The following is a 17114-nucleotide window of genomic DNA, read 5'->3' on the forward strand; positions in this document are numbered from 1 at the left end:
TTAGTCTCTTTGCTTTGACTCTTACAAATATTCATCCAAGTCATGTTAGTTTTTATGCATTGACCCTCTTCATATTTTGACATTAAAACGCTAATTAATAATTAAATATCAAAGTAATAATTGAATGAAAAGTGGAAATAACTCTAGGTCCCCCTTTTTATATTTTGAGTTTCTTTGTATTTCACACACGCATTGTGCCCCATTCCTTGAGGATACACCATTCCCCAGTAGTCAAGCAAGTGCAAAATAATAAAACTAGCCTTCACATGATGGAAAGATGTTGCATGGGAACCTTATGCCTTGCCTTAAACCTCCTTCTTCACATTAACCTTCTTTTAAGCTTGCCCTTCGCAAAATTCTCAATGTACTTCATTTGGTCCTTGTTGTTTTACAACCTACTATGTTACAATAAAGAAAGGCACTTGTCAACACTCGATTTCTACTCAATCATTTGTCGGAACCATAACTTATCCACAAACACCCAATCAGATCATTCTAATCTCCCTTTGAAACATTAGAAAACCTAAAGATCTCAAATCTCAGTCCCAAATCCTCAAAATCCACCATTGAACCGCCCCCCAAACTGATGACCTAAACCAAACCCTACACACCATGATCATCAAACTTAGAACTTTAAAAATACTTGTTCAGATCAAGGATCAAATCCAAATCCCAGAATTTGACCGTAACTAGTTGTAAATTCCATTTCTATGACCCAATTCACAAAATACCTTTAGAGCATAAGGATACTAAATTCCCAAAATGCCACCCATCATAGAAAATTATCAAAATACCCTTCACACTAAATTTCCAAAAAGACCTTTTATGCCAAATTATCAAAATACCCAACTCTTTCCAAATTACCAAAATACCCCTAATCATAAATTACTAAAATACCTCTCCTTCCGAACTACTAAAATACCCCTAATCCTAAATCACCAAAATACCCCTAATCCCAAATTACCAAAATTCGCTCCACTTTTCCCAATCGCTAGAATATTACCACCGAACACCAAGCTATCAATTTTTTCATGTGTTCACAGGCCCCAAAAAATCACTGGTCCGTTTTGGTTCGCAGGAATAAGGGTTCGGAACCAAAATCGAAATGGATTCCGATTCTAGGTGTTTGGTTGGGCAGAATCGGAATTCGATTCCCATTCTAAGCAGAATGGTAATCCCCCGGAATAGCCATTCCCGAACCAACCCCAGGAATATTCCCGTTTCTTAAAATAACAAAAAGAAAAATGACATTTAAATCCCTAAAACCCCTTTCACTACCCAATTCCAAACACCTCTCTCACTCATCTTTCATCTCTGAAGAAGAACGGATTTGGATGAAGCTCCGGTGACGGCAAGTCACCGTCAATTTTGCTCTCTCTCCTCTCCTATTCTTCTTCTTCTTCCTCATTCTCTCTCTTACACTCTTTTTCATTCCTGTTATTACAGGTCCGGTGAGGATTACCGTGGAAAGCGAGTACTAGTTGCGGCAATTCTGGCATGGAAGTCTCTCTTGATCTCTAAAACCACGAGGCCTTCTCGTCCATGGTGGTTCGTAGCTTGGTGAGTAATCCATGACATATCACTCACTCCCTTCCACTGGTCTTGTTCAATTCAAACACTTGTTTCTAACCGAGGATGAATTTGACTTCAATCCACAGGTTCATGTCTTGTCGAGGGAGGTTCTTGGGAAACCAACATTCGAATTGGTGGTTCTGATGATGAAATGGTTGCCTCTGTGGCTGGTTGATAAGCTATTGTTGATTCTGGCATGGTTAGTGCTTGGAAACGTTGAGAAATATGGGCTGAAATGACCTTCAGTGGGTCCTTTACAGCTCAAGAACTCTACTGGAAAGACCCTTATTCTGGATATTGGTGCACCGTTGAAGATCAAATCTCGTGACATTAATATCGTCACTGGAATCAAAAGGTTCAATCGTGATAGTGTGGAGCTTGTCGATGGAGAAAACTTGATGTTGATTCGGTTGTTCTGGCAACTAGGTACCGCAGCAACGTCCCTTCTTGGCTTTTAGGTGAGAAGATGTTCTTATTTTATTTTCCATTTTTGGATGTGTTTGACAGCTCTGGAAGTTAGATTTCTGTTACTAGATTCTTTCTAGTTTTCATTCCCATTTGGGTTGTTTTGATGCTCAGAAAAAAGTCAAGAGTTCTTAAGTTGGGCTTTAGTTAATTTTTTTCTTTTCTGAGACAAGAAGTGGACAAATGGATTGAAGTTGCTTTCAATATTTGTGTTATGACAGGAGAGTGAATTCTTCTCCAAGAATGGGCTTCCAAAGACTCCATTTCCAAATGGGTGGAAGGCAAGGTAGGGCATTACCAATTTGTACTCTCAAATTTTTTATTACTTATATATTAGGAAAAGCTTACATGAATTGTTTGTGTTTAGAAAATGATTATATTGCTAACAATTTACACTGAACTCACCATGTTCAGGCTAGCTTTGGTCAGGCTGAAGCAAATATGTGTCAATGAATTAACTGGTCTAAAACTCCTCCAAGCCTTTCCCAATTTTTACATTTCCAATTTCAAAACTAATAGGATGCACTGGTCTCAACCTTCTCATTTTCTTCCTGATCAATGCATTCCTTTTATTGATACAAAGAGATTTAGTTTCTAGTCACCTGATACATAGAAAGCAAATTCTAGTTTGAAATATATTGATCCAAAAAATAAATCTAGTTTGAAACATTTTTCCTTTTGCCTACATTTCATTTCTTTTCTTAATAAAATCTCTTTTTCTACCACAAACCTTTGAGAAGGGTTGCCACCTTTAATTTTAATTTAAATTTCTTTCATCTTGTTACTAATAAAAAACAGAATAAATTATTTTGTTGTTTGGTTGTATTCTATTGCTAAGATTATATGAATGATAAGAAATCGGCTGTGAATTTTAGGGAATAAAACAAAGTTTCCAAGACATAATAATCATCTTGATAGAATTTAGTTTGGCAATCCTTGTAGTTACTTTCCTACTGTAGCATCACTAGCTCTAATTTGGATTGTTCTGTCAGTTTGTTCTGGCAAAGAGTTTGTTCTAACAAACCTCATTGGAAATAAACCTCTTTTAGAGAACAAGGACTCTGAATCCGGTTTAAAAGACATCTAATTTCCAGTTCATCCCCAAAAAGCAAATAGTTATATATTTCAAGCATAGTACATTGAATTAGTTACATTTTGGGAACACTTATTAAAAGCCAGTAAAAGAGTAGAACTTCAAGCACCTTTATAGCACATAATAAGTGAAAATTGTGGAGTTGGTTTGAACTTTGTACATCATCTATGACGTTGTAAGACAGTTTTCAATGATAACCACCAAAGTTTTAATCCGTGGTTTAAGACTAGTACTTAATCCTGAAAAACACATATAGCTTTTATTTTTACATGCTATCTTTCTTAATCAGATAGAAGCTGTGATGAATGACTTTATTCAGCTGAAGCCACAATCTAATGTTTATGAGGCTGAAACAATGATTGAAGGTTAGGTCTTCTGAAACAATGATTGAATGACTTTATGCTTTTCTTTTTATCTTTTATTTTTTTATTTTGGTTGCCTGGACTGGGACATATATCTTTATTACAATGTGGTTGCAAACCCATTTAGCCAGAGCTGGAGCCTTGAAGTTGGATGGCGAATAACCTAGATTTGGGAATATGATGATCTCATGATCAAGATAAGACTGATCAACCAACTGTGCCACGAGTTTTTTTTTTTTTTTTTTTTTATGTTATATCTGCAAAAGTCCAGATGAAGCACTAGAGATGGCAAAGCTTATATATGCAAAAATTTCCCAACAAGCAAATGATAAGCCATTATTACACTTAAAGATGTACTAGTAATCTTTGAGGTTCTTTTAATAGCGGCAGAATTGGAAATTTTGGCTGATTCCGGTTCCAGCTTATAGTTGAACCAAACAGTGGGAATTGGAATCTTGACTGAACCAAACAGATGTCAAGAATAGGTGATTCCAATTCGGATTCCGGTCCTGTCCGCGAACCAAACACACCCTAAAGCATCATTTTGTCTCTCCCTACGTTAAGGATCAACATCACACTCTTCCTATCAACACTTACTCAAAATTACAAAAAGACCCCAACCGTAACCCCCCTTTATATTAAAAGTTTACAAAAAGGACCCCTCCTAAAATCCCTCACCTATTCCTAAACCCACATAAACCCTCTTAAAACGCAAAGGGAAATCTAGTCGTCCCAGCCTCCTTCCATCAATATTAGTTCGCTTGATAAGAATCTTTGAATTAGGGCTGCAAGTCAGGCCGGGTTAGGTCGGGTTGAGGCCAACCCTAGCCCAACCCTATATTCTAAACTCCTAACCCAACCCTAACCCTAACCCTAACTAATTCTTTCAACCCTAACCCAACCCGATGTCAACTTCAGGTTGGGTTGGGCCCAACCCAACCTTCCCATCCCTTAAAATCTAGTAGAAAAATAAATATTTATTTATCATGAGTTATGACTTATGATAAAATTTTTCTCAAAAATATAAATTCATGAAATCAACAACAATGGAACATAAAATTATGGAAATAAAACCACTAATAACAACTCATAAGATCAAGCAAATAATTTGAACATAAAAATTACAAGACGAAAGGAAAAGACGAGTAGTCAAGTACATGTGAATAACTTAAAGAAAGGCATGATAGTATGTAGGGGGGCTATACAACTATCATGCATCTAAACAAATAAGTAAGTGTTCTCTCTCTCTCTATCTATCTATATATATATATATATATGACATGTAGTAGACTACTATAGGGGTCGGGTTCGGGTTGCCCAAGGAATCAACCCCAACCCAACTCAAACTAAGGTCGGATTCAAAAATTTCAACCCTAACCCTAACCCAATCATCAACCCGACCCAAGTTGCAGCCCTACTTTGAATCCTCCTGTATTTCTTGCTCCTCATTATAAAAGGTGAAGCATTGTTCCCAAGAGGGAGGGATCAATTTTTTGAAAGGGGAGAGGGGAACTCTCGAGCTGGAACAAAAAGGAGGGAGAGCAAACAAAAGATAAGGGAGATTCAGATTGAGAAGAGAGAGAGAGAGAGAGAGAGAGAGAGAGACGAGAAACTGGGAAAGGGGAAGCTCCATTCGATGATTCTATTCACCATCCATGGATTAAAGGGTTTAGTAGGAGGAAGATTCTTCTTCTTCTCCATCCTTGTTTTGAATAGCACAGTCACCTACTATTGATTGTTTATCGTCACCAACAGTCAATTAAAACTGTCGTAGAACACCATGCGACAACCGCTACATTAATGGCACGGGCTGGGTATGTTTTCCACTTTTCCTCTGCGCCTCTTCCTCTTCAAGTTTCTTCTTCCTGCCCTCTCCGTCTCTATCCTCTCCCAGTTGACTCTCTCCCTCTCTCTCTCTCAATAGTGTTTCTCTCTCAGTAGTCTCTCTCTCTGCTTTACCTATAGTCGACACTTCAACGGCCCTGTGACTTACTCCAAGCTTCCGAGATTGCTGCTCTCTCTTCTTCGAACGCTTTCTATCTCCTCAAGGTATTGGATTTTATACCCCAAGTTATTCTATTGCTTTACCGGTTTCTATTTCAATTTGATTTTCGGTATGAAAAAATGATTGTTACAAATTAACTAGAATTCCTCATGTCCATATAGGTTTTACTGGATTATTTAGGTGAACTATACTCTTAATTAGATTTTGAGGCTGGATTATTTAGGTATGAAAAATTGATTGTTTCAATTTGCTTTACCGATTGCTTTACTAGATTGTTTCAAATTAACTTAGATTCTGAGGCCACCATCCATGTGCCCATATGCATTGAACATGGTCGCTCTTCTATGACAATCTTATCTAGCTAATATCCTGAGCACTAAACCCCACATCAATTCTATAAGTTTAAACTAAAGGGAAAAATGCCTTCAACTTTGACTCATATGAGAGTAATTATGCCCAAAGTGGTTTTGTATCAAAGACTAGAGCGGGTACCCTCTTTTTAGGGCCATCACTTAAAAACTCACTGACTTTAAAAGGATGCATGGTGGAAGTGTAAGTTACTGATCAAGGACTTGCCTTAGGAAATACCATTATCATAGGGAGTTTGCCCTAGTTTTTTCTTTTTTTTTTATTGCCATAAAAGGTGGGTTTTGAAGCTGATACTTTAGTGAAAAAAAATGCATATTATGATTTTTAACAGTAGTCCAAATAAGTTTATCAAGTGCTAATTTGCTAATTTATCAAAGATCAAGGAGGTATTGCTTTTTAGGATGAAACATGGCATGGGAAGGAGGTTACAAATGACATGTTAAAAATCCTAAATAATTATTAATATAGGCATTGGATGGTTGAATCACCATTTAGGGAACATATTTCAGGGGTTGATCTCATCGTCATATTTTCTTTCTCTCTTTTCCCTTCTATCTCCTTCTTTTTCTTTCTCATATCTTTATTTATTTATTTATTTTTTTCTTTCTTTTAAGCTCCTCTCATAGCCACAAGGGTGGGCATAACTCTTCATATCTTTCATCAACATGAACCCTGGCTTCTTATTGACAGGGGAGGACTTGATTTTAGGATGAAATGTAGATTGGTAGGGAAGATCAAGGCTAGTGGGTGGATGTCATCATGAAAGATTCCATAGAGCCATTTTGTTTCGATGCCAAAGAAATTGTATTGCCTGGATAAAAGATGAAGAGATTGTTATGTTAGAGCAAGTTGAAAACATGGCTGAAAATGGGAGGAAATTAGATGAGTTGGTGAAATTTTGAGGGGAATTATTGAGTCAGTAGGAATCTTTTTGGAGGCAGAAATGTAGGCAATTATGGTTAGAAAAAGGTGATCAAAATACAATCTATTTCCATAGAGCCACTTTGTTTCGATGCTAGAGAAATTGTGTTGCCTGACTAAAAGATGAGGAGAATAACTAGTTAAATGACCATATTGATATCTCTCACTCTTAGTTAATCATTTCAAGAACCTCTTTGAGTCACAAAGAGAGGCTGAAATTTGTTCCCAAATATTTTTGATAGAGTCACTTCTGATGAAGACAATGCCTCTCTTTTGCAACCTCAATTTGGAGGTTCAAAGAGTTGTTATGTCTATGGGGGGCTTAAAGCTCCGGGCCCTGATGGGATCCTTGTAATTGTTTATCATAGGTTTTGGGAGGAAATGGGACAGGATCTGTTTAATGTTTTGTGAATAAAAAGTTTGTAAGTGAGATCAACATACTTCCATTTCTTTAATCCCAAAATGTGGTGATCCCCATAGGGTCAGGGAATTCAAGCCTCTTCGTCTATGTAACGTTATGTACAAAATTATTTATTGGCTTATAGCTAATAGGCTGAAACCTATGCTACAAAAGCGTATATCCCCTTTTCAAAGTGCCTTGTCCCAGGCAAGCTAATTCATGACAACATTGTTATTGCTCAATAACTTTTACCTTTTGTCAAAACGAAGAGATCAAGGGGAGGCTACATGATTGCTAAGTTAGACATATCCAAGGCCTATGACACTCTAGAGTGGGATTATTTATTCTAGGTTTTAAGAGAACTGGGTTTCTATTTTGAGTGGTGTGATCTTATTAAGGCATGTGTTCAAAGTGTAGCTTTTCTGTCCTGGTTAATAGAATGGTTAAAGGCCATTTTGGAGCTAATAAAGGCCTTAGGCAGGGTGATCCTCTGTCACCTTTTTTTTTAGCTATTGAAGGGCTCTCAAGGCTCATTCTCAAAGCTAATGGGGAGGGAAAGTTGGAGGGTATTAAAATTCGTAGGCATGGCTCTACTATTTCTCGTCTTATGTTTGTTGATGATGTTTTATTTTTTGGAAAAGCTAATCAAGAAGTTACAACTACTTTTTAGAATCCTAAATAATTTTCAAAATATATCTGGACTACAAATAAATTTCTAGAAATCAGAGTTGTGGTTTAGTAAAACTACTCCTCCAAAAGGACAAAAAATGATTAGAAGACAACTTAAAATGTTTGTTCAGCCTAAGGATAGCAAGTACTTGGGAGTGCTCCTCTTATTCAAGAAGAGTAAGTAGGAACCACTTGAATATATTTTGGAGAAAACGCAAGCTAGATTAGCACAATGGAAGGCTTCATATCTTTCTTTCACTACAAAGAGAACCTTAATCCAGTCAGCCTTGGTGTCCATTCATATGTATTGCATGTCTATTTCTCAATTACTCTCTACGACTGCAAAGGAAATTCAGAAGATACAAAGAAATTTTTGGTAAAAAAGACATAAGATTCATAAAGGTATCAAATGGGCTAGCTGGTCAAAACTTGTTGATCCTAAGGGGGTGTTCTTTTTTTGGATTTGTAGAGGGGGGAAAGTTGGTCAATGGGATTTTGGTTCCCATTGACCAAGAATCCCATTTTCTTTTTTCAGCTTTTTGTGGGGACCAGGGAAAGTTTATTTTCCTGGGTATCACTTGCCCAGAAAAGTGATACACATTTCCTAGGTGGGTAAATAACTTTCCCACATAGGAGGAAAGTTGTCAACACTTGAATGGGACAAAAGTGCCCTTTTCAATAATGGATTTCTATGGCTAAAACAGCCATTGCCTTATTTACCTGAGAAATAAAAGAACATGGGTAAATGCACTTACTTGGGCAAGTGCTTCCCAGGAAAAACTTACCCAGGTAATTGATCAAAAAAAAAAAAACTTACCCAGTTAATTGCATTTACCCGGGTAAGTAACTTACCAAAAAGCGAACAGGGCCTAAGAGAGAGTGTGGGTTGGGATTTAGACAAGTAACTCTATTGAATAAAGTTAGCCTGGAGATTTTTTAGGGAACCGAATGCGTTATGAGTCAAGTTCCTAAAGTGCATATATTTAGAAATTCGTGAGCTAATCCATTACAGATTTCCAAATGGAGCTTTTCAAATCTGAAAATAGTTTGTAAAGCACTTTGGCCTATGTTGCCTAGACTGGGGGTTCAAATATGCAGAAATACTGGAATTAACATTTGGAATTGCCCCTAGATCTATGATGGACATAGATTTAGAGCTCTGGTTGGTCCTCCAGTTAAAGGGGATCAAACTTTAACTGTGAAAGATTTGATCATGGAGAATGAGGATTGAAATGTGTCAAAATTACACCAGCTGTTTACCTATAAAAAAAAAAGTCTGAGAGCAGCCAATTTGTATAAAAAGCAGTGTAAAATTTTAAGACTGATTCCAGTCCACTCCTCCCAAAACCCCAAATAGCTACAACCAAGATTGGCTAATTGCCATTTTTTACATGGGCTCCAAAAAGCCAAAAAAGCAGATTTGCTATTTCAAATATTAGATCTATAAAAGTGCTTTGCTTTTACATTTCAGATATCAGACTTTTGTCAAATGCCACCATAATATACAACTTAATTAAGTAGTTCTTGAGCTTCTTAATGGTTGTATGGCATCTTGGGTTGATTACTTTTTTCTCCTTTTTATTAATCCTGATAAGGCAAACAAGCTTTAATTAACCTTCAGTGCATCCTTATTTGCAGCTCTAGGAGCAAAATAAACTGAGCACTGGGATAATGATGTAATAAGACCTTCGCAATCAGCAAGAATCTTCTGAATCCGCCATGGAAGATTCGAGAGTCCAATGTGAGTCCATTACAAATGGACCAGGTCTAATCCAATCCAATGAATATTTTGGACCATTTTGGACTGGTCCAATTCAATGTCTGAACTGTCCAATCTGTTTAACTTTGTTTGAATTTACATTAATTCTAACCCAAACCTGGTCCATTGACACCTATGCTTTTATCTTCTATCAATGGACCAGATATTGGCTCAATCCAACCCAATCCAATATAAATTCATTACGGTGGATTAGGTCCAATCCAATCAAATAAATACTTTGAACCATTAAGTCTGGACTGGTCCAATTCAATATGTCTTGTTGGTCCATCCAAATTGATTTTGGTTTGGATGGGGTCCAATCCAAAACCAATCCATTGACACCCTTATTTGAGTATTTGACTGTTCCTCTGACAAAGCCTTTATAACCTTTGATACATCTCCCTCAATCACCAAATATTGAATCTAAAGCTCTAATGGAAATGACAATCTGTCAAATAAAGCACGAACTTCAACTTCTAGAGCTGAAAAACAATTTACTATACAACAATGATATCCACTAAAAGAGAAACAATTCAGCAACTCCAGCCATTATCAAATAGCCCCTGAGGAACTCTTTCTGATTGTAAACAGGAATTAAACTAACAGTTCATTGCTAGGTAAGATAAATTTATAGCTGGTACATAGTACACAAAACCACGAAAATGAAGTACTCAAACAGCTCATTATAATGGTTTGGGAGGTATAAAATTAAAGAAAAAAAAAAGGAAAGAAGAAAACAAATTGAGAAAAATTGAATTGAATGAAAATTGCTTTCTGTGAATGGAAACCATGTAGTTCTGTAAAAATTCTCTTACTCCGGCAAAACTCAGAGACTACTAGGCAAGAATTTCGAGTTAGACATGACTTCTCTTCTAACTTCATCTCTTCTCAGTTTCCCAGTTGTAGTCAATGGAAATGGCTTCCTCCATAACATGAATATCTTGGGAATTTTAAACCTGAAAATGAATACAATATGATTTACCTCATTAAGCAAAATGTTGCAAAGAATTCAAGGTTGAAAAGATGCATACCCGGTTAGATTCTTCTGTTTGCAATACATCTGGAGTATCTTGCTAGATAACCATAGCTTGCTTTCAGGTCTGTGTTTCAAGTTAAAGTCATCCCAATGCCAATTCTCCTTCATCTGAATACATGCTGCTACTACCTCTGTCAGCCGAGAGTCTGGGAGTCCGACGACAACAGCACTGGAAACTCCAGGATGTTGATTAAGGATGACCTCTACCTGGATCGCCAAACATCTATCCTATAGTAAGAATCTTTAGTTGCCAACTTTTAGGACTGCAAATGGTATCTAAATTTGATTCACTTGTATCTAAGCTTGAATCAGATGTTATCCATTGGATTTGTATTAGATTCCAATCTAAATCAGATTGCAATTGGATATTGTTAATAAATTAAACGAAAAATGATCAAAATATAATATATTATTAATAAAATGAACTAAAAATGACTTTGATGTAGAATTTCATGAATACAATCAAGTGAGTAATTTATATAAACATGAACGTATGACAATCTAATAAACATTCAAACAACAGACTCTACTCGATACAATATATAAATTCCAAGTATATATCCAAGTATATATGACCTCTCTCTCTCTCTCTCTCTCTCTCTCTCTCTCTCTTACAAACATCTCCTAGAGCTACATTTGCTGCATAATTCAAACTTGTCAACATGGGCTTACCTCTTCGGGACAAACATTCTCTCCTCCACTCTTGATTCGACCGTTTGCTCGTCCAACCAGCCAAAGATGGCCATGGCCATCAACCCATCCTATGTCACCTGTGTCAAGCCAACCTCTCTCCCCGGAGTCTGACACCGTTGCCAGATTTTGATCCCAATAACCGAGCATTACATGTGGGCCTCTAGTGAAAATTCTCCCACTAGGAGAAGACCCGTCACCCTGTACCTGTAGTTCAACATGGGGTGCAGGCTTCCCTACACAAACCCCTCCTAGCCTGTGAACCATGCTCCATGTCATTTCAGGTTCCTTTTGAATGGGCTCGCCGGAGAATTTGTCCTTCGGATCATGGAGAGTCATGAAAGTTAGTGAAGAACATGCTTCTGTCATCCCTTCAAAAGAGAACAAGAAATTGAACAATGGGTCAGATCTGTGTTCCAGTCCCGAACCGATTATTAATCAGTCCTATTGGATAGACCCAAAATTGAACAAGTGTTTTTCACAGTAAAATACTAAAGTGTTTATATACTGAATTGAACTGATTATTAATCAGTTTAGATGTTAACCGGTCCCAACCCAATTATTAATTGGAATAAAAACAAATCATCAGAACCGACATAGTTGGTTTGATCGGTTCAGTTCTATAGGATAGACTCGAGTCATTAACAGCCCTAAATTAAAATTTGAAGAATTTACACTAGGAATGATGCAGTGTAAATTCTTTAAATCGGGTACCCGATTTGCCTCCCTATAACATACGATACATCATACATGTGCTCAGTACATAGAATTTCGATACAAGGATCAAACATGGATGAGAAAGACAGACCCACCATAAGCTGAAAGAATCTTAGCTGAGGGGAATATTTTTGCCACATCTCTTACAAGCTCAAAAGAAAGCCCTCCACCTCCATTCAGTATCTTTTTCACATGTTCACCACCTTTCCATCCTCCATTTCTCCTGATTCCATCTTTAAAAACATCAATCAGAAACAAAGTAACATGCATTAACCTATGTTTTGAATCTCTTAGTCCTTAAACTAGTGTTCATTAAAGGCACATAGGTTTCACTTGGGATTTCTTACTCACTTTTCATACCCACTTTCTACCCACCGTCAATTGGAGCCACACATCTCTATTGTGAATTGAGAGATGTGTGGCTGTAATATAGAGAGTGGGTAAGAAAAATTAAGAAATCTGGGCTCTATAGCCTTAGGGCTGCAAGTCAAGTTGCCCCAAGTTGAAGAAATTTCAATTACATTGGGCTTTGGTTGGGTTTTGGCCCATTTAAAATGTTACAAATTCCCCAACCGTCCTGACCCGAATTGCACCCTTGAATGACAGACTCGGGATCGGCTATTTGCACCGTTGTGTTTAGCGGGCTACATAGCCAATCACATGTGAACATGCTAGTGTTCCATAGACATGAGACCCAAATGGATGTGGTGCAAGCACCAGATCCGAACTGGGATTCATCCAATTAAGAAGCCAATCGATTGAATCCCGAGTCCCGACCAATAATTCTACTGGCTGAAGTTATGGTTTCTAGTTGAAATATTGAGCCAAAGTACGCTAAATCATGTTTGTGGTTTACCTGATCATGGAAATCAGATCAGCCATTATTGCAGGGACAGTGATCAGTGAGGAGACATGGTGTTGTTCTATGGCTTCAATGGCTGATCCAGCTTCAAACTTTGGTATGAAGACATGGCAAGCTCCTACCATGAGCATGGCCATACATGAAGATATTCCTCCAATGTGGCACAATGGTGCTGTGTGTAGATAAACCTACAAAATCCACAGAAGGTGAGCACGTTCAATGAGCACTTAGAAATTTCTGACATCTTTCTATTAAAATATCCTAATCTATCCTTGAAAAAGATTAAAAACAATTTTTGATACAATTGTCAGAATATTTATCAACTGCTCAGAATTCTGTGCCTACTAGATTTATCCAGACCCTGCAGAAATCAGTATGCTAGGCACATTTAGTGAGCACATTTCAGGCTGCAAACAGGTCATATTGTGCATCTAAGTCCGATATGATAAGAATTCGAAAGATCTGAAATCAATCTATTGTCCCATGGATGTGTAAAAGAAATATTTGGATTTGAATTGATTATATGTATGTATGTATTAAAATATCAGTAGATTTATATACACAACTACCACATTGAGTAAGTACATAATTATTTTGACACTTGTCCCACAAATGTGTTTAAAATTAGGGGTGCAAGTTGGGTTGAAAAGTTTCCGAAACCGTTGGAATTGAAATTCTTCAAATTGGACAAGTCGAACAACCTAACTTGCAGATATACCTTAAACTGGACTGGGAAACATTTAAGGCTCAGTTTTAAGGCTCAGTTTTGTAGGAGTATAAACACAAATATATACTGTGTAAATACATACAAAAGACAAGGTTTTGCACTCTATAAATCTACATATTTGTATTTTGTATTTATACTCCTTCCAAACTGAGCCTAAATAATGAAATCGACAAAATAATTATGTGCTTGCTCAATGAGTCAATGTGCTTTCGGAGTGTGCCTATTAGATTTGGACTCTCCTGGCCCAGCCCATATTCAAAATTGGGCTAGGCCTAGAATGGCCGACCCAGTACTCCTTAAGTCCAGTAATTGTTGATAACCTACATCATCCTCACCGTAGCCGACAACAGCGATTTTTGCAAGTGATTGAACGATCAGAGCTCTGTGGTTGATGACAACTCCCTTCGGCTTCCCAGTGGTTCCTGTATTGAAGTAAGCTGTTCAGACCGGAACTATCATGGTCCAAATCGACTAAACCAACTAAAAAAAATAAATCAATCTCATCACTATGATACCGGAAAAACTTGAAACTAATCAACCGGTACCGGAAAAAATCACCGGAGGATTTTAATTGGTCAAAGCCGAACATATCCAGTTTGTCTTTATTCCGATTGGGGTTTGGGAATAAGGGTCTGATATTAAGAGCCGGTTTAATCCAGACAGGACCAGAACAAGGGAGCATTTGGCAGATTTTGTTAATAAGCAAGTAAACAATTATTTGAATGGAAACTGAGAAGATCACTGTACCTGAAGTGAAACATATAAGAGCAATGCCCTCTGGTGCCCACTGCAAACCAAAAGGGTTGAATCGTTGAGGACTACTGAGCATTTCCATAGTTAAAACTGGCCAAACCAAAATGAAGACCCACCTCGTCAGCAAATACTTTATTGGATGGACCAGCCAACCCGGTCCTTACACAACCCCTACAAATTTGCCATAGGCTGTGTTTGGTATGAATGCAAACGCTGAACTCACCCGAATTTGTATTCTAAGTCAGCTTTGCAGTCATTTGGTAAGAATAAATGATTGTACAAAAATCTAAAAATGACAACAAATTTGTTTTCTATATGCATGCATTAAAATGAAAACAAATTTGGGTTTCAAAGATGGAATACAATATTATTGGTCAAGTCAATGAGAGAGAGAGATTACTTTCATTTTGACGAAGAGTGCCTAATTTGCATTTTGCACTCTTACCAACAAATACATACTTTTCAAAACCGGACCGGACTGGATGGTTGGACCGGAAAAAGGGAACCAGTCAGGTGACTGATTCTGTTTACCCCAGGACTGTTATTTTCCAAAAAACCATTGATTTGGTCAATAAACCATTGACCTGGGCAGTCGAATCGTTCAAACCGTTTGAACCTTCTAACAGTTTTGACTTTTTTTCTTTTTCAGAACAGGCCCATTCAGTTTGAATGGTCAGACTTGTTCAACCCGGGGACCAGCCCCCTGACCGATTCATTGTCTGGTTTAGTTTTATAAACCTTGTACCAACAAATGAACTCACTTATCTGCTATCCAACAACTTGGGCTGGGTTAGCCTAAACCTAAACCTGAGCCAAATAAAAAAAAGTTAAAAGAAAAAAAAATGGATTGGGTTAATGTTTGGATAGAGTTAGAGTTGGAAAATATGGGCCCAATCCAGACTGTGCATGTTTGACTAATTGGACCAGTCGGACCAACTCGGCCTGGATTTGGTTTATCTAGGCTATGATTGACCAGAAATATAATAAGGCATAGACCCAAATCTTAAGCACGCCTCACCCCGACCTCACAGTCACATCCCATTCTTATTTGGAACATCTCCAAAAATAATAGAAGTATAAGAGATGTTCCCATTGTGCGGTCAGGACATATCTGAAGTCGCTGTGAGGCGCGGCATATCCGGACTCTATGTGCTTGTGATACTGAGCATAATTACCATCTCCACTGCCGAAGAGGGTTGAAGGCTCTCCGAGGAAAATACGCCACCTCAGAGAAGACACATTATTATTGTGTAGCCAGGAGCACCAGATACTACAGCTCTCGTCCAAAACCACCATTACAGGACTCACGACCTGCATTGCCCATCTCGCATCTTTTGAGCTCTGCGTGTTTAACAGATGTTCGGTCATGAATTTTTGTAAGAAAACACTTTCCCACCAATAAATAAAGACAAATTCTAGTTAACGAGAATTGCATAAACTCGTTACATAATAGCATTATTCCCAGCGCCACATGCAACGAGATTGTGCAACTCTGGAACCTTGTTGCATATATTTTTCTTTCTGTCTAAAGCGAAGAATTGAACAAGCTGCACGCCGTGTTGTATGCGAACATTTCTCATGAAACTTCCTAAGTTCTTACCCAACGGAAATTGAGAGGAGCTGAAACGCCTCCAACGTATGCAACTGCAAGCAACCACTCGAGATACCAGTCGCTGTTAAACGGCAAGAGTAACAGAGAAAAGCAGAACATTAAAAATAAAATATAGATTCTACCAAAAAAAGAAAAAGAAAATCTAGAAAGAGAATAGGAGGGAGAAGCGCAGACCTGTTCAGAGCAGCGATAGCGACAACGTCTCCTCTCTTGAGGCCGAGCTCACGCAATCCACTGGCAAGGCTCAATACGCTCTGCACGAATTCTTCGCCAGTCTTTCGCCGGTTCCTGAAGATTGTGACTGGAGAATTACGTCGGAGAATTGATATCCGGCTCAAGCACTGGCAAATGTGGCCTTCCGAGGAGTAACCCATTTCCAGGAGCTCAAAGAGGGAAGTAATTGGCCTTACTTCGGACGGAGTTCGAGCTACTCTGCACTAAAATATCATCGATTGCAATTGACGCAGGCTCCAGGTTTTCGATCTATCCGACTATCCGGCCAGAGAACTTCTTAGCCACATATTTTTTTGTTTGACCAAAAGGCCCTTGGTCTATGTATATTATAAATATACTGCCTGATTGACTGTTCACCTGACGGCTGACGCGACGTTGCATTGTTTTTTCCATGTTCCCAAATTCCAACCCAAGCGACCCGAATATAGAAAGTGTTGCCTGACCCGACCCGGATATCGTCCACGGAATGACCTCACGCACTTTATCGAAATTTTGTAGGCTACCTTGACCCGATATACAACTGAAACTTATCCGACCCATTTACATCACTACTACTATTGGACGAAATGATAAAGTCACATCTATCCCATAAGATTAGGGGTGTAAACGGATGGAATTCCAATCAATTCAGATAATATTTGAATTTGAATCTTATTAAAGATTTGAATATTTGATTTGATTCAAATTCGATTAATTAATTATTTAATATAATAAATAAATATTTTATTGATATAAAATATATAAGTATGTATATAAGAACTAAATAATCGTTGAATTTGGATATTTATCGAATCGAATCAGGTCATATCCGAATTCGAATCCCATTAACTATTCGGTAATAATAGGATATCCCGAATTCAATCGATTA

General features: G+C 37.8%; 1 protein-coding gene across 1 annotated transcript; it reads right to left on the reverse strand.

The window, feature by feature from the left end:
- Positions 1-10164: 10164 nt before the first annotated feature.
- AAE14 (acyl-activating enzyme 14) lies at positions 10165-16549 on the reverse strand. The gene is made up of 10 exons (XM_088984270.1): positions 16187-16549; positions 16001-16073; positions 15576-15741; positions 14395-14490; positions 13972-14069; positions 12915-13108; positions 12154-12281; positions 11324-11712; positions 10647-10858; positions 10165-10571 (listed from the first exon to the last, which is right to left on the reverse strand). The coding sequence occupies exons 1-10, from the start codon at positions 16384-16386 to the stop codon at positions 10442-10444; spliced, it is 1686 nt and encodes a 561-aa protein (XP_088840396.1). The 5' UTR covers positions 16387-16549; the 3' UTR covers positions 10165-10441.
- Between the last annotated feature and the right edge of the window lie 565 nt (positions 16550-17114).

Source organism: Nelumbo lutea, chromosome 4 (genome assembly GCF_056320005.1).
Source record: "Nelumbo lutea isolate HS-2025 chromosome 4, American lotus-T2T, whole genome shotgun sequence".
Classification (NCBI taxonomy): Eukaryota; Viridiplantae; Streptophyta; class Magnoliopsida; order Proteales; family Nelumbonaceae; genus Nelumbo; species Nelumbo lutea.

What these genes read in the sequence shown, in the direction of transcription:
- AAE14 (XM_088984270.1), bottom strand. Translation starts at nt 16,386, where the DNA reads ATGGGTTACTCCTCGGAAGGCCACATTTGCCAGTGCTTGAGCCGGATA. An exon ending in GCTATCGCTGCTCTGAACAG is followed by an intron (nt 16,074 to 16,186) that starts GTCTGCGCTTCT and finishes GCCGTTTAACAG; the next exon opens with CGACTGGTATCTCGAGTGGT. An exon ending in TCTTATATGTTTCACTTCAG is followed by an intron (nt 14,070 to 14,394) that starts GTACAGTGATCT and finishes ACTTCAATACAG; the next exon opens with GAACCACTGGGAAGCCGAAG.